At 39.9% G+C, this 18,850-nt stretch overlaps 1 protein-coding gene across 15 annotated transcripts in view; it reads right to left on the bottom strand.

Moving 5' to 3' along the window:
• KLHL15 (kelch like family member 15) overlaps positions 1-18,850 on the bottom strand; it is a 30,361-nt gene that overhangs the window by 9,399 nt on the left and 2,112 nt on the right. For 9 of the 15 annotated variants that reach the window (XR_009277499.1, XM_058837168.1, XM_058837222.1 and 6 more), the window contains 2 exons: positions 18,189-18,283; positions 7,844-8,555 (listed from right to left, as the gene is read on the bottom strand). Coding sequence is in view for 14 of the 15 variants with exons in the window: in XM_058837168.1 (XP_058693151.1) it covers positions 7,844-8,548 (705 nt within the window). In the remaining variant the exon portion in view is untranslated. Of the gene's footprint in view, positions 1-7,843; positions 8,556-10,444; positions 10,554-16,386; positions 16,498-16,704; positions 16,823-18,188; positions 18,284-18,850 lie in introns of those variants that run through there. The other 6 variants (XM_058837178.1, XM_058837214.1, XM_058837186.1 and 3 more) reach the window with 6 other exon arrangements.

Here is an 18,850-nt window from a genome sequence, read left to right as displayed (position 1 = left end):
CCACTCATCCTGATGACAACATTATGGTTTTCCCTCTGTGAGTCTCCACATGTTAAAACATGCCTTTAACACAACAAGGAAACATCTCCACCTATAATCCTTTGGTTGTGCATTTCTTTGGCAAATTGCAGAGGTAGGTTTGAACTTCCACTTCCCAGGTGAGAGTTATAACCTAAGAGCCACTCCTGCTCAGTTTTATTGGCGTTGGAGGCACAGGAGAAAAGAAGAATTCCTTTCTGGGACCCTTCCTACTATCTAAGCCACTTTAAGTACCTGAGGCTGGTCCTGAGACCATTCCAAAACACATCCCTGTCTTGAACATTCTAATTAATCTAGCTCAAGGCAGTCCTCAGCTCACCATGAGAATCTCTTCAGAGGCCTCACTCTTCCTGTACAGTCTGGTGTAACACAGCATTCTGAATCACACTTCTGAAACAAATAAAACCTGCTAGACGTTGCCAAATCCACAAATCCTCCATCAATTTGATCCTAAATCCCAGTTTCTTTCACATAAAATTGGACTGCTTTCAAACAGTCTGAAAGCCTTTAGTACCTACCAGCTCTAAATAAGAAGCAATGCTCTGAAAAAAATCTGAGGCCACTCTGAAATTTCAAGTGACCACAAGGTAACACCAGAAGCTACTATTTTTACCCCACCTCCTCCTAGCCTCTGTCCTGAAGAACAAATGCCTCAGAGGTGGTGGAATGAATTTTGACATATATGGAAGGCAATGTGGAAATTAATGTTCGTTATACCTTGTGAATAAAATAGCTGCTTGTTCCATAAATACATACCATTAAAATTTTGTTAGCCATCTGTTAATCATCTCTTCCTTGTGTAGTAATTAAGACATTCTGCTGTCAATGAATGATTTTAAAAAATCTTTTGAACTGTTCTTATTGGACACAATTTGCAGGTTTTGAGAGTTTGAGACACCAGATTTAAAAAAAAAAAAAGCTCAATACTAACCTACTATTGTAAAGCAATGTGTAACTCAAAAGTGACAGTGACTTGATGTATTTACAGTTTTTCTTTCCTCCCCTTCGAATTTTGACAAGATCAACTTATCTTTGTTTGAAAAAAAAAAAGGAGGATGGTCACATGCAGATCATATATATTATTCCTGCAGCAATCTCCAGTTTCTTTTTAATGTTTTTACTAGAAGTGATTTTGGAGCAAAAAGGTTTACTCAAGTATGCTACTTACAGAAAACCCACAGTAAGCCCAACTTTTCTGGGAACAACGGCTCTATTTTCTCATTGCAAATAAAGAATATATCATACAAAGACAGATCTGCTCATATGGTATTTGTTAGAATAAACTATATACCTTGCCTGACTGAAAAGACTGAGCATAAATTACAGAAAACAGGCTGGCAGGGAGAACTACAGCACAGAAAAATGGTAACATATAAAGGTTACAAAAAATGAAAAAGGAAGTTAAAATAACAAAGAATCATGGCTTTTTATCCTTGAAAGGATAAATTCTAAACCAGCAGGACTACTTCAGGTATTCCCAAATTGGAGCTATCCTCTTTGGAATTAAATAAAAATATAAATTATCTTTGTTCCACCTATATGCAGTTCAGGTTTTCTTGGATAATTACGGAAGACAACAGGATCAACATGCTTACAATGTGAAGAATACCAGAAAAGCCTGGCAGAGATGGAAAATGTTTTTCCTTCTCCCTCAACATTTACAACTCTGTTATTAGATCTAGAAATTTGAATGCCAGCCAGAAACTAGAATTAAAATAAGCCTACAACCTCATCACTCTACTCCTTCAATAGCCTAAATCCCACCCTGTGAGAGCACACCAAAGGAAACAAGGAATATCTCTAATTCCAGAGAGAGACCCTCCAGACCAGGGAATCAATCTACTAGTTTACTACTGCTTATTTTGACAAAGGCATTCATGTCAAAGCAAAGCCTCAAGCAAGCTCTTACCGTAAATGAAAAAGACATCAAGGAACAAATGCAACTCCCAGTTATTAACATCCCTCTGTGACTGAAGTTCATGGGGAAGCTTCAAGAAGCACAAGTTTGAAGAGCTGAACATGAAAATACACAAGCACTAACAATTCTTAAAATGTGCAGAAAAAAAACAACCCACAAAACAAAACTAATCTACTACCTCACTTCTGGAGATAAAAGGTAATTGGAGCATTCCTAGACTTGGCTGTTGAGGAAAAATATTCCTGTTTTTAACCATCCACCTTTCACCAGCATAACCTCTGCCATACAGGAGCAGTACCTCTCCTGAGGCTCAAATGATGGTCTAAGATGAATGTTAAGATATGCCTATAGGAAAGTACAGACTGCTCACATTTGCTTGATGCAAATGAAAACAAAGCAAAGGTAGGTCATTCGGACCACTTTCAGTCACACATTTTAAAATGTTCCAGAACTATTTGAAACCCCTGTTCAGCCCCTAGGAAGAAAAACTCTCTGTCTACACTTCAAAATAATTTTACAGTAATTTTCTCTACTTCTGTATATAATCAAAAAAGAGAAGCATTAAAACTTAGGTAGTTTGGTAATTAAAACAACTGTAAATTGTGGATGTCAGCAGATGAAAGCCCATGGCCTTTTGCTGGAATTTCTATCTGACATCCAAAACATGCAGAAGGAAAGCTCTCACCTCTGCCACTGCTTGTAAGCAGCAACAAGAAGTAGATCAGCAAATATCAAAGTGCTTATCAACAGACCAGTTTTCCTGTTAAGTTCAAATGGAGAAGCTCTGGAAGGAATGTGTTCATAATCACCAACACTCAAACAGAACACATGGATTTCGGCAAAACAGATGGAAATGTACCGCTGTCATGAACCCTGAAGTAAAACAAATGTGCATTCCTAAAGAGTACATCATCAACTGAACTGCTAAAAATATATAAATGCTTCAAAGCATTTTTGAAGTTTTTCTTTAAACTGTTCTGTTATTTTGCTGAAGGGTCTCAAGAGCATTTTAAGTTGGACTTCCTTATCAATGCCAGTCATACTGTCAAAAAAGGAATTTCATCCAAGTGCTAAAGCTTTGCTCATGTGATCTATTTTACACTCTTCACGTTTTTTCCATTCTTTCTTTAATTTTCTGGAGAAAACCTTCTTGAAGAGGTTATGCTGGGACACAGCCTAATGTAGTGTTTCTGCAAGATCTCCAGAGATGGAGAATGGGAACTGACTCCATGTATGAGCTACTACTGGTTCACAGTCAGACTTCCAGCTACGCACACTGAGAACTACATAAACAAAATCAAATGTGTTATTCCATAATAAAAGATGTAAAAATAATTAAAACATCCACCCCTCTACTTGTCCTCCACGGCATCCCTCCAGTCACAGTAAATTTGAGCTTTAATGCATTTTTCTCTTCTTTTTAAATCAGTGAAACACTCCAAAAAAAAGTGCTGGCTTTCCAAATTAATGCAGTGATTAATCATTGCCTATTTTTCTGCTGTACTGAATGCATACTTTTCTAGTTGTAGCAGCTTTGGAAGTCTCCAAATCTTCCATTTATATTATATGAAGAAGTAAAACAAAAAATTAAGCCATAAATTTCTAATTTGAAAAGTTATCCCCACAAAAGACCAGCTGTGCCCCACATTATGTTCAACTTTTCCCCTCCCCAAAAACAATTACACTAATTTATAAGCTTCAGAAAGAGCAATGAAATGCAAGGTGAATGTTCTGTAACACATTTGACTTCAGTATGTAGCCTTTTTAAAAAAAATTTCCTCATACAACCATTTACAGCTACTGCTCTATTTGTATTCTTGTTATTTAGGTTTATAAAAAAAAGCTTTCAAAATCAGAAAGAAAGGCTTCTTTTGAACTGCCCAAACTAAATAGCTATTATTTGTGCACCTGATAACTAGATTTTAGTATGTTATTACATGGGTTGGATACTAACTTGCTTCCTTCTGTAGAACTGGTAAAAAAACCCCAAAGACAAACAAAAGCAAAAGCACAGAAAAATCTTGATGGATCATAATGTCCCTTTATCATCTCTAGTAATTTAAATAGAGGAGTGTTCTAAAGATTCTAACTTATTGTGCTCAAGCTTTCTAAGCCTGTCAATTCTGAAGATGTGATGCAACTCAAAGTCAGCTACTAGGAGTCAGAAGCAATGCTCCACCTTTCCAACAAACAATGATGGTGTCTGTATCACACTTCGAAGACCAAATTCTTACTTGAAAAAAAAACAACAAACTTTACTAGAGATTGACCTGAATCAAAACTAAAGATCCATCAACTCCACTAACAAAGATCCTTATTATTTTCACATCTACTTATCTCTGGACATAGTCTAATCACAATTATAAGCTGGTATGAGAACTGCTCAGTAACAGTGAAGGGCTTTGAAGGACTATTCTGCAAGAATATAAATCACTTAAGTCTTTTCAGCCTAGCCATAGAAAGGCAGAGCCTCTGTGCAGCAAGGACAATGTCCTCAAATTGATAACTCAGCTGTTCCTTTTTAAAAACTGGAAAGAGAAATTGTCAAAGTCAAGCTGGAGTCTAATTCAATCTATTATCTTAAATCAGAGTGGAGTCTAACTATATGCCACAATTAAGAAGCTCAGCATGTAATAAATACTGCAAGCAAATCTATTCAAATCAACAGTAATCTTAACACCCAAAAATATTAAGCACAGCACATATTTACAATAAGAGGGGCCCCTAACTTCACCCACACCTCTTATTCTACACTTCAGCAAAAAAAGTTCTGTAAGTAGATACATATGTACTACTAGACAGGGAGGTAAATTGGAAAAAAAAGAAATTCAACACATTTATGAAAAGTCACAGTAACATAAAATTACAATGACATCTTCGCAAAAATTACTATTTTCTAGGAACAGGACATTAGATATTCGAAAATAATGTGCTATTCATCCTACCTCTACAGCAGAAGCTAATGAACCTAGTGATTAGTAAATTTCTGACTTAAGCTAGCAATCAATAAATCAGCATGGGCTAGTCATAACAAACCTCACAAACTGGACATTAAAAAACCCTGGGTTTTAAGGAGAGATTTTGAAAAAACATTTCAACCTGACTAGTACACAGAAACTAAACAGACCTTATATAGTATATTTCAGGGAAATCATGACATGGCTGCCTCCAGTACCATGGAAATACTCAGTGATGCAGGTGAAAGGCACTCCAACTTCTATCTCCAAACTTCCTCAAGACTTACAGAGCCATGGATATGTTTCATAAAAAAGGAAAGCACAACATGGATAGTGAAACTTGTGCTTTCCCCCAAACACTTTGCCTTTACTTTCTAACTACTCCCTAAATCCTTACTTGATTTATTTTTCAATTTTTTCCCATACATCTGCATGTACTTTAAGGGCTGAGGAACAAAAGGAGTACCCACTCATAGTTCAGAAGCCATTCTTCCAGGACAGTTTGCAGTAAGCAAACATGCTGTACCTTTACTTGTGCACTCTAAATGCACATCAGCCTCCAGGTATTAATCTAGACTCACTGATTTAATTTTTAAATTGCACACCTCTCCAAAACAATTATGTAAGGAACAGAATGGCTCAAGAGGGCAGAAGTACCCTTACCATGACTTGCAGAGTTATATAAGTTATTTATATCCTATAGTGACAGGCATCTGAGGAATGTGTATTAGAAAGATTACACAAAAGTACATGACAAGCTGGCCAGTGTATAGCCAATACAGAGTTTGGTGAACTGGAAGAGTCAACCTCAGACTGCATTTGGTACATTCAGGCATTCAGTATGTGCTGGGTTCAGGAAAACGGTGGTTTCTGACTGTGGATCTCCAAAAAAGGGAGTTTTACCACTATTTCCCCATTCTACACAGAAAGAGGCTCTCCCTGAGTTACTGCCAGAACAGTGAACAGATACACTCTTTTATTAAAAAAATTAAATGTTCTAAAATCTGATATTGGCTCCAACTGCAGCTGTCCTTTGTCACTTGTCCTGCTGGATAACTTAATACTCTCTAGCCAGGGCAGAACACAAATGCATTCCTAGCTGCAGTAACAAATGACATAATTAGCTCTGCTTCCCTCTGCTGAGCTGTCTCACTCCATAATCTGCACTGGCTTTTCTCTGCTCCCACATACAATTAACAGAAAGGGTATTACCAGATAAAACTTTACATGTAGGTATATAACCTGGCATGCTGAAAACAACTTCTCTCTTGAAGTTGTCCCTATTGGGCCATTTGGTAGCTGTTAAAATAAACCAGAAGGACAGTATGCATGATTTATACCAACAATATATCAAAACCAACTCCAGAAGTTATACCTAAATATAATCCTGAAGACCAATATGCACTTTCACTTGTACTAACAGAAATTTAACTGAAAACAGCTTGATGCTTGTGTCCCCAAAACCCATACAGCTGAAGCGGACTCACACAAATCCTGCCTTATTAGATTAACCTCAAAAAAATACGTTGTGAATTCTGTAGGTTTTATTACTGAAGGGCTTAAATGATGTAATAATATGGTAGAAGTGCTATTTAAAACATGACACTACACAGTATCCTGCAGAGTTCAGCTCTAACTAATGTTTGAACCCAATATAAACATTACATTAGTGTTCTGAAATATGTTTACATATTTATTTTGTTTATGTCTATAGTCCAATATACCATCATAAATATATTTTTTGTATTATAACTTCCTATACTCAGTTCACACACAGAGAAAAAAAATCCAATGTGTAAAAATTCACTAGTCTGAAGCAATTCATATCTCTTATAATCTGAAATACAAATAAGTATAAGAATTACTGCTTGGATGATCCAGTGGCCCTTGAAACCACCAAAACCAATGCAACCTTGTCTGTATATTCACTAAAGTAAAAATATACGGGAGATTAATTTCTAAGAAGCACAATAAAAACACGGTGTCTGAACTCCTATTAATTTGCTGAGAGGCGAAAAATACAGAAGTTGAAGTTGTATATTATAACATAAAATTAACATTGTTACAACAGCACAGATAAAGTAATTCCTAACCTGAATACTGTTACTGGCCTGTAAGAGAACTGCTTACAAAGTATTGTAATCCTTTACTGTTAACAAATATTCAGAGAATTTCTCAAGAACTAGAAAACAATTTTTTTGTCCGTTCGTCAATAGAAGAGTAGAAAAGACAAGTTCTCTTTCAACTCTGACTACATACAATAAAAATTAACTATAAGATCACCTGTTACAAAGAGTCCTCTGATATTTAAAGTAAATCATTACATTTGATACCATCAATAACTTTTGATTGCGTTATGTCTTGTGTACAACCAAGCGTATGTGTAACTTTGCAGGATCACGGCCTACTTCTAACTGCTGTGTAATAGCACAAGCACTGAAGATACAACAACACTGCAGATTTAAGACCAGATGCTATTTTTCATTTGTAAATAACCCTCCCCTGTACTTAAGCCACAAGATCTACAGTCACTATTTTTGACTATATTGATAAAAATCATTGTAACATACACCCTGTATAGTATGTGCAGGTCTAAGGCCTCTGGAAAGCAAGAAGCAACTTGTGGAAAACAGTTAAGAATGTTTGAAATCAAACTAGATACAAGTGACTTATTTCAAAAGGTCTTTTCCATACCAAGTCGTGTATAAACATGTACCACAAACATACCTGTTCTCCAGCCACTGTAGGTATTATTGTCTAATAACCAAAGACAACGCTTCTAGTTGTTTGCCTTCTATGCTTTTCTTTATTAGAAAAATAAATGCTATAATTTTGTTCCTTCTCATAGCTTCCAGAATCTTACCTATTTAATGGCATGCTGCCCTAGCTAAATGATGAATCCTGCCTATTGCTTTTCAAATGCACCAACCTTCTCAAAAACACTGGATGGTGTCATCAAACAAAACCTGATGTTCTGAATGATGGTGTCCGTATGTCTCCAGCGTCTTCTATCATGGCGTAGCCAGGCCTGAACAGCTTCATACAGCTCTATCTCTGGAAACCTGCTCAGATGATCATTATCCAAGTAAGACATGAGCTTCTCAAAGCTAAGATATGAAAGAAAGTCAGGTCTGGACATGAGTGGCACAAAATTCTCTAGCAGAAAGGAATCCAATTTTTCCCTGACTCCTTCGATGTTTACACCAAAATCATCCAGTAGTCTCATAATTTCTGCACAGTTTTCTAAGCAGATTTTAGCTAAGAGAAAAGAGCAGCAAAACTTTACCACCTCTATAAGCTGGACATACATGGCAGCCTGAAGGATTTCATGAACAGTGTTCATACTCAGTTCAATAGTTCCATAGTACATGAATTGGAGGACATGACTGAAGCCTGTAGCTGTCAGACCTTTCAAATGGATTTTGTCCTGATCTCGTTCTCGCATGTCTGCTGTGAACATAATCCTGAAGTAATCACTCTGGGTGGCAAGCAGTGCTTTATGGGCCTGAAATTGGTGGTCTTCAATGACAAGTGTGACATCAAGAAGCAATCCCTCCTCATACAGTGCTCTGAATCCTGCAGAGACACTGGTGTCATGGATGGAGGAGCTAAACCCTTCCACGTCCCCTGCCATGAATCACCTGGGGGGAAGAAAAAAAAATAAATAAAAATAAAACCAAATCAGAATGTCTAATAACATATTACAAGCCCTTCTTGACCAGATAAATCCTAACTGAGATTGCTTTGATTAGGACTTATATTTCTCCCCAAACCAAATATTCTCATTTTAAAGACAGGGTAATGAACAAAAATAACTATGCAATACTGCCAAAATGATTCCTTACTCCAAGTTAATTCATGGTCATATAATGAACTAAAAAGGTTGTCATGGTTTTTTTTCCTCTCCCCCATCAATCTTTCTAAAGAATTTATCTCAGGGGAGCAATAAAACACCCACTCTTGAATATCAGAGGTCTCAAAAAGGAAGCCAAACTTCCTTAACTTCAGAAACAAGCTTCAGTAGATCTGTACATTGTATGATCTAAAAAAACAAAAAAATGTATTATGTTTTAAAATCTAAATCAATTTACTAAAAAGTTATTCATAGGAAAATTAACATTTTCAGAGCTATTATTTGAGATTGTGTGCTTCACTTCTCCTGTAAAAACACAGTCCCATCATGTTCCCCCCACTTCTTACTATAGTGATTAAGTTATGAGATCTATGAAATGCAAAATACCAGGGCAACAAGAAGCACTGATAATAGGTCACACAAATTAATATTCTGTATAGTGGGTTTAGTGACGCTTAATTTCTCATTAAGCATTTGCAGATATAGTGTTACTTATATGCAAGCTATAATTAAACTGCAAATAAACAAAAAAAAAATCTAAGAGTAGCAGGATCCTGCCCTGCCAAAGTCAATTCAGCAATCAAAATCCGTAAATTTCTCAAAATGTTGCTCAATATCCTTGGGTTTAGGTAGGGTGAAGTTGTACAACACAGCTTGAACCAATTAACAATTTATCAAAGGACCATAGCACACAGCATTCTCCTCTGTCACATTCTGGGACTTGAGCTCCTGCTGCCTACTTAGAGCTGGGGTTCATTTTGCTTCTCCAGAAAGTCAATTCAATTCATAAACACAACCGAAAAATAAACTAAGTGCAGGGAGGGACAAATATGAGAAAGACACATAATGCAAACATGACCACCCCCACTACCCAGCACACACAGAACCTCAAAACTAGAAATCTTTCTGCTTTCCAATGAGCCAACTTCTGACTTGACACTGTGGGGTTCGGCACAAGAACCAACCTGATGCAGAGGGCAGGACACATATTTGCACAGGAAGAGAGAGAAAGAGCAACAACTTCCCTATTTGGCATTCATTTACTATTAGAATTGGTTCAGCTACTTTTGTTCCACTTCATCCCACCTTAAATTACACTTCAACTTTCCTTCAGATATTTGTTGCATTTAACTTTGCATTTTCTATAACAAATAAAGCTAATAATGTTTTGGTACTGATAATCCACAGGAAAAGCTAAAAAATGTCAACAAGATTAGAAAAACCTGCAGATTCTCAAGGTCATAAACTCCACACAAGTATATGGCCTCAGAAGTGACTCTAGGCTGGCAATGTGTTTCAGAGCCTCAGAAAGCAGTTACCACTTATCCCACTTCCTCAAGCACCACATTCTGGCTGCTGCCATTGTAACAGAAATGCATTTTATTAGACTCATCAATGGCTAATCATCTCCTCTCCTTCACTCCTCGGCACACATCCTGGAAAACCAAACTGGAGATACCCTTTGTCTGTGCAAAACTAAACTGATGAGTGGGTGTTTGTAACCACACCTCATGGAATTAGCATCACTCACTGTTGAAGTCTGATGATGGGCTCTGTGCACAATAAAGTCAGTGCTGGGAGTGTTCATTACAATTAAGGCCTTCTCACAGAATTCAAATTCCTCAAAGTAAGAGCAGGAGCAAAAGAACAAAGATAACAATACAATCACTTTCTCACCAATATCCATGATAGCATTTTTCCTTCAATGTCACTAAAGACAAAGAGAAACATGCAAATTGCTCTGGAACCACGTATTGCGAGTCTCTTATTCCTCAACATCAAATGCCTACCAGAAAGAAAAATTACCATCAGACATTTTTCTTAGTTGTTGCCAATTCTTACAAAAAAGCAGACGAGGAAAGAACCACTTCACTACTTCTCACCACTCAAATAGAAGCAACCAACTGAAGAGGAAGCATAAAGCCTGACTTTACAGGATTTTTTCTAACTGAATTTCTGGTATCAAATAAAAAGGTAAGCACCAATATTAGCTTATCCCTTCTTTCATCAGAGCACTTGTAACTCCTGTTCTCCCATCCCCATCTCTCTGATGTTTAATAATAGCTGAGCTCATACTTCAGTCCTTCCTGTTCAAGAGATTTAACGATCGCTTGCCTTTAAATGGGCCACTCATTTTCATAAAACACACAGAGACTTAAAACAACTATCACTGCTGTCTGAAATCAGCCAAGAAGTTCCCTGGTTACCAGGACTCTCACACAGTACAACTGTGCAAGTTACAGCGCTTTAGGAGACCAACTAAGACTTGGCTCAGTGTCAGTTCCATCATCAGGGTTAAAAATGGGAAAGGACAGTTGGAATTTGCAAATCCGAGAATGAGAACAGAATAACACAACAATGTATAAGGGAAGAAAAAGTGAAAAACGAAGCAACACTCCCCAAAACACAGAAGCAGTATATATTCATCTGGAAATAATGGGATCTCCCATCACACAGGTAATCCTACTGAAGGAATTTCTTCAAAAGAGTATGTGCATCACTATGTACCTGAACAACACTGAAAAACCACAGCAGCAAGCTCCAAACACACAGTAGGATCTCTGCCCTTACCCTGAGAAAGGTAATGACATTATGGGTACTCTACAAACAAAAGGAGATGAATTAACTTGTACACAAGATGGCCCTAAAAGGAAGGCCTCTTTCATCACCCTCAGAGGAGCAAAAAGGAAATGCTGGAAGTGAAGTTAAGCAGAGAGACATGGTAGATGCACCTCCAATGCTGCTTTTAAGGATCAAAACAAGTAAATAGTACACAACACAACCAAACAAAAACCCCAAACCCAAACCAAACAAACACAAATGAAAAACCCCCAACCAAACCAGGATCAGAGAGTCCTGGGCAACTGGCTCTAGGTAACCCTGCAGGTGGCCCAGATGACCTCCAGAGGTTCCTTACAACCTTAACTAGTCTGTGAATCCCTGATCATGTTGCTTTTGCACACACTGCAAAGATGTGGGGATTTTTTTGCGACCTTCCTTTAATTCTGAATAAATAGCAGTAAGATAAATACACGGACACACAAAATGTCATGTATACGTTATTATCCTTTGAATTTTAAATCTATCAAGGCAGCAACCACTGAAATATTGAGAAATAAAATGCACCTGGGAACAGCCTTTAGGGTTCCAATTATTATATCTCCCTACAACTGGCTATTCCATAAAAAATATTTAAAGCTCTGAGTCAGCCACAAATTTCCATAATAGTAACAAAGGGGTCAACACTTGGAAATTATTATTTCTGAACGTTTTAAAAATGTGGGTGTTTAAATCACTTAATCCTTTTCACATTCCTGCTGATTTTACTTTTAGTAAATCTACAGCTTTCAACATCAACATATTTTTTCTACTAAACAACAGCAAGCATTTAATGGATTACTTGAGTAGGCACAAAACCAGTAAGACCTCTTCTTACGCCATCTAAAGAAGCTTCAGAATTCTATGAGTGAAAAGCAAAAGGACTACTTGTTTTCCTGCATTAAATAAAAGGAGTAAATATCCTTTTCTTGGCATAAAGCCACATACATTATCAGCAGATAAATATTTCTTTAAAACAAAAAAATGTATTGCCAGTGCAAATACACAAAAGGGTTAAAATAGTACAAAAACTGGGAAAGTAGATAATTAAATGCATATTATGCTTAACTGGTAAAAATCTTCATTTCTAAAGCTAACATCCTCCGTCAAAAGCAAATAACAATGTGGTAGTTCAAACATTTAAAAAAGCAATACAAAATACACTCAAACCAAGTAATTTTTCTAAAGCATAGCTATACCATTCCTCCCACACACACTTGCAATCTTTGATGTAATTCTAAGCGCTATTCAAATGCTGCAGTTATTTCCCAGAGGACAATACATAACGATTTTTTTTTCATATTTTCAATAAAAATGGAAAATTCAGTTAGGTTTTCTTCATGCATGCAAATCACAGCAGCACACTTAATCCAAAAGAAGACATGGAGCCTGCAGTGGTCTATAGGAAAACTGAAACAAAAAAAATCCTATGTATAAACAATGAAGGCGAGGTGGGGAGCAACGTGCATTGACATTCGTTATTGTTCTGCACATATTAGAGCTGATCAGGGTAATGCAGCACAGGAAGTAAGACTGCTGAAAATCCATAAGAGAAATACATTTAACCTTATTCGCTGTTCCTTACATTTTTATCTCTTTTAGCACATAATGCATTAGATTCTACAGTGCTGTGACTGTAAAACCACTTACTTGGAACACTGATTTCTCAGCTTTACTCTGCAGCTGTAATAAAAGTCTGAAAACCCTACTCCAGACTGCTTTTTCTTGCTAAACAAGGAGAACCTTCTTTCCTCAGGGTGTCTGAGGCTCTTAGTCACAAGCAGAAGAAATGGAGTCTAAATGCACTGGTTATTGAGAAGCAAGTTACAGAATACTGGCTTTTGAATCATGCCCTCCTGGATTTAAAAATCTCTCCAAAAGCAGTACTACCTAAAAAAGGCCCCTTCAAATATGTGTCTTTATGTAATAAGCTTATAGGCATTTTCTAGGGACAAATGTATTGTTCTAGGAAGGTATTGACAATGCCAAGTCTAGCACAGCAGCTCAAAGGAAAATTTCTGCTTTCCTTTACTGCTGTTCCTTAGTAACTCATTTAGGATGCTGAGACAGAACCAGCAAGATTTGTTTTGTTTACTGATTATGGAGTACTTGTTCATTTTACCCATCCCATAGATATTCTACAAAATCACTTTTGTTGTCAAGCTGAACAAGTTTTCACATAATAAAACACTATTATCTATGAGTTACACCATAAAGATACTTCACCAGACACACAGAACCATAAAATAGAGCTTAAAATGCAATAATCTCTTCCATCCACCAAATGCATTCATTTAAATGTAAATTTCAAAGCCATTATGCATGCTTTATTTGGTGAGGTGCACAGTAAAGGCTGCCTAGAGCAGAATTCTTTGACCCTAGTTTTTTTAACATGCTTTTCTGCAGGAAGAGGACATTTCTCCATAGTCAAATGTTATACACACGTATGAAAATACAATACAAGTATTTGAACACACTACCACCAAACATTCACAACTGCACACATGGCTGAAAGCTGGGCTGCTGAATGCAGTGTACTGTATTGAGTAAGAATGCAGTTACAACATACACAGTATAAATAATTTATCCACCAAATTAAACCTTTATTTACATGGTTTAAAACTAAAACCATTAAATTTTGTCCACCATTTTTCATCATAATCCCCCACTAACAGCAACAGAAGGAGTGGTGTCATGTGGTATAGATCAACAACCAGTGGCTATCAACACTTTCCATTGCTACAACAATTGCAAAAATAGAGAACAAAGAAATATATCCTATTTCCATGTCTTTTATCTAAAATCCTTTGTAATTAGTAAATTAAATTTGGGAAACAATTTATCTTAAACACATTGATATGCTCATGCTGAAGACTTCACCCAATCCATCTTGAGAATTCCAAAAGCACTGGATTACTTGAGAAGGGAGAAGTTAGGAGCTTACCAATCACCACCAATCAGAGGAACAAGACTGCCAAAACTCCAGAAATTAAAAATTGGCTACTCTTGAAAGTTGCCCACACTCCATTTCTTAGGGGCACAGAGCTGACTAGGACAGCTCCCCTGACAATCTCTGCCCCTGCTGCTATGAGCAATCTTAATCAGATCCTAGCAGCAGTGGTACTTTTCATCATTACAGTCATTATGGCTGTGTCAGAAGCATCAGATCTAGTTACAACCAAATCTACTAAAACTCAGCATGGATTGTGCCTCAGCCCAGGTTTTTCTATTCTAAGTGTGCCAGAACCTGTAACTGTTCTTCACAGACACTAAGATAGCTTGAACCATCTGTCTGAAAGGTCACTGCATCACAACACCTGCACAAAAAAACCTGCTCCCAACCACAAAGCAAGTTCAGCCTAACACTCTTCCAATTGCATTTACTGATGTCAGAATGTGTGACCTGTATAAAACAGCTGATACATCCACAAAAATGAGAACTGTCTTTAACTGGAAATACTTCTATTACTAATACCTAAAAGTTAAATGATGAGTGTTGAAAATTAAAGATTTGCCACTGCTCTCAAAGTGGACAGGACTGCTCTATGCTGAATATCAGTCCTCACAGATATATGTGTGTATATATATATATATATATATATATTTATTTGTGTCTTATAGAATTATTCATCTTCTCAAATGTAAGAAAAAGGTATGAATGAAGTATGATTCTCTCACTGTGAAGACTTATTAAGAAAATTATAGTGTATTTTATACAGAAAAGTAACAAGCTAACTGTTAGCGACAAAAAAAAATCCTATTTTAACTTATCACAAATTTCTAGCATAAGATGGAAATGAGCTACAAGCAGTATTTAAAGTATATTAGTAAAAATATTTTAAATCTAAATTAAGATTGCTAAACTACCCCCTCCATTTGTCTTTTTGTTATCTGTATGTTTATTGATAACTTAGTAAGTACTCCTAGCACCTTCTGAAAAATAACATTTACTGTGATCTTTGCTCAAGACACACAGGTTTTGACCTCACTGCCAAATGTCAAACTCGCTTGTCAGAAACACAGAAATCCTCAAACATATTTAATTTTCCCTCATACTGGCAGCTAGATGAATGAAAAAGGTCTGGTGTCTCCAGTGTGAGCTCAATAGTTATCTGCTGTGCTCTGATTGCTGAAAGGCAAATCAACACATGTGTAGATCCAAACCAGACACAGGGTATAATTAAGGAAAGTGAAAGGAGATGAGTGTCAGTGGGAAAGTTTATAGGACATGTGGTAGAAATTACACACGTTTACTAGGTGACAGCAGGGAAAAGACAGGAAGTGTGTTGGTGCATGGTGGTATGCTCAGGGGATCTGAATGTGAACTGGGGCAATGGTGGTGCAAGTGCTGGGTTATTCTACAGGCAAGTTTATATAACAAGTCCACAGGAAGCCAGACTTTAGTAATTTTGTCCTTTTATCCACTAATAGCTTTATGATTCTCCTATTCCTGTTCTAAATGGGAGGAAAAAAACCCCAAACCCCAAACAATAAAAAGGCAAGAACTTTACATTTTTAAGTGATGTTCCAGTATTCACCAAATAGGTCAAAGCTCTAGTACCAACCCTGGGTAGCTCTACTCGTTCAGATCACGGATACCTTTTTCACGATCAGCTGCGATCGAGGAGGTGAGGGGAGAAGTGGCCATTTTCGGGGCAGGAACTCAGATGACCTACTTCACCCTGTCTGCTCGCACGCTCAGCCCCGCTCCGCTGTGAGCGGAGCCCACGGGCCGAGCTCCCCGGCAAGCGGGGCCGGCAGGCCCGGGATCCGCGACGTGCGGCCTCGGGAACCCGAGGGGCCCAGCGGGGCTGCGGCCGACCCGGACCCGCCGGGCATTCGCTGCCCCCGCCCGGCGCGGCCGTGCCCGATCCCCGCTCCAGCCCGCCTGCTCCCCGCCTGCCGCCCGCGGGCAGCCGGCCCGCCGCCCCCCAGCCCGGAGAGGAGGGTCCCTGAGGGCCAGGAGGGCGCCCTCGATGGGGCGGGCGGCGGCGGGAGGGCCCGGGGGATCCTTCACCCACCTCTCGGCAGCGGCGGCGCTGAGGACGCGGCTCCTCCCGCTGGAGCGGCGGAGAGGGGCCCTGGCTCCGTGTACCATACAGCCGGGGGCGGCGGAGGGAGGCGCCGGGGGGCTGCGGAGAGGGGCAATGGCTGAGGCGAAGCCGGGAGGAGGAGGAGAAGGAGGCGGAGGAAGAAGGGGGGATCCTGGGCTCCCTCCTCCCCGCCGTCCGCGCTCGGGGGGAGGTGGGAGCCGCCCCCGCCGCGCCGCCCGGGCACCGGCGCTCCCGGCCCGGCCCGGCCTCGCCCCCGGGGTCCCCGCCGCCCTCACGCTTGTTTACCTTCCGCGCTGCCCCGCGCGGCCGCGGGCGCCATGTTCCCCCGGCAGCACCGCGCCGGCCGTCACTTCCGCCGCACCTGCGGCCGCGCGGGCGGGCCCGGGGCGAGGAACAGCTCCGGCACCGGCACCGCCCCGGGCCGGCCCCGCTCGCCAGCCCCCGCCCCGCGCGGGCTCAGCCGGACCCCGGGGCCCCGGCACGCCCCGAGAAGCACGGCTGGAGAAAGTGACACCGAGAAGCATCATCTGCGTCCGGCCCGCAAGGACGCGCATCCACACGCGTCCGCTTTCGGAGGGTCGATGTTGCGCTGCTCTCTCCCACCCCGCTGCCTCCAGACTGCGGCCAATTTCTCCGAGGCTGCGGCAGCTCTCAAGTTTTCTCTGGCAGCTGCCCGGTGTAGCGCTGCATCCTGCCCCGGGCTACAGCAACCCCTGCTCGGTGCCAGCTGAGCTCCTTCCCGGACACGGGCCAGCCGCAGGTGCTGCGGGCTGATCCCAGCTCCCTGCTTTCCGCCTTGCCAGCTGGCGTGGGAACCGGGAGAACAGAGCCCCAGGGGCCAGGGCCGGCAGCCCTTGAGCAGCGAACAAACTGCACACAGGGAGCACATCCCTGAGCGGGGTGAGCAGGGCTCTGCCTTAGTACAAACATCACCCCTTTGCTTTCGCTATTTTGCTTTTGCCTGGCAAACTCTGATTTTATTGTGAGAGATGAACTAACCTACGCGGACCTTTGGTTTGCCACTACCACCCCCAAACCATTTGCTACCCTTCTATGTCACTTATTGCTTTAAATAGCAGGCCATCCTCTCCCTGTTTACTGCTGTTCCCATCCCCTTCACAGCCTATTTTCAATCTCTCATTACCACCCCCTCCCCATTCTTGATTTATAAAACAAGTTACATTCTCTATAGCTGCCACCCCCAAGCTGAATGTCTTTCCCACTTTCCACAGCTCCACATAATGAACTAGCTATTCCATGTGGTGCTTCACAAAGACTTCCCAATGCTATTCCCACTCTGTTCAACTGCCCACCTACAGCTCCCTCTACTACAATCAACCTCCCATTCACTCTTTCATCCCAATGGCCAGACCTCTGGCTTCGCAACTCCTTAGTATTCCATCTCATTCACCCATGCAGTAAATTTGCCCCATCTCCCCAGTGACTGTTTTATAACCTGTTATTTGTGCGCTTATGGTGAAAAAACTGGCCTTTACAGACTGACCCTGCCAAGAGAGCAGGTGTTCCAGCCCCCTATGTCTCAAAGGAAAGACATTCCCACCCTTTCGCATAAGGTACATCTCCTGCTGCAGCAAGAATGTGTATACCCATATCTAATAATTCAAGGAAGAAAAATGAGTAGAAATTAAGTTTCTAATATACAGAAATGACACAACCAAAACTTCATGCATCCTTCTGCACTCCTCAGACTTTTGACTTTTGTAGGTCAGCAAGGGTGGAAAAAGCTAAGCAAGACTTTTATGTTTTACCTGTCTGTCATTTTGCTGTCTGCAGTTTGTGGCAAGCTGAGGCACAAGATGATCTTCAGGTCTCCTACACACTGTCACAGAAGGGGACCTCAAACCTAGCCACAAAATAAAACCACAACAGCTTTGACATTTAAAACAGCTCAACATTTCAAAGCACAAAAACCTCCTCCCATCCCCTTCTCCTTCACATTGAACAATTTGCTTCTACCAAAAAAATCAAAATATGTTAATAATGCTTCAGTTCTAGTCTCCTAAATAAAATTAAATAATTAAATTTAGGCCTCTGACAATGACCATTAGTACCAACATTACCCTACTGAATATTAATTTAAACTGAGATTTGGGTTGACCCCTCTGATTTAGGCATATGTACAAAGTCAGTGGCTAAGTAGTTACCACTAGCTTAAATGAGACTATTGCAATGAATAAAATTCTGGATATAGTTTTTGAGCTATATTAATACACTAGCTAAAATTTAGTTCTAATATTTTTAAACTTTATTTATTCATACATACATGTACAATACACGTATATCGACATACGATATAATATCAACTCCTAGAAATTTTAGTTTCATTTTAGTTGGGATTGTTCAGCCTGGACAAGAGAAGACTGAGGAAACCTTACAGAAGCTTTCAGTGCTTAAAGGGAGCCCAAAAGAA

Source organism: Poecile atricapillus, chromosome 1 (genome assembly GCF_030490865.1).
Source record: "Poecile atricapillus isolate bPoeAtr1 chromosome 1, bPoeAtr1.hap1, whole genome shotgun sequence".
In the NCBI taxonomy this organism is placed as follows: domain Eukaryota; kingdom Metazoa; phylum Chordata; class Aves; order Passeriformes; family Paridae; genus Poecile; species Poecile atricapillus.
The sequence above is the reverse complement of the archived record's forward strand: the minus strand, read 5'-3'. Positions and strand labels throughout refer to the sequence as shown.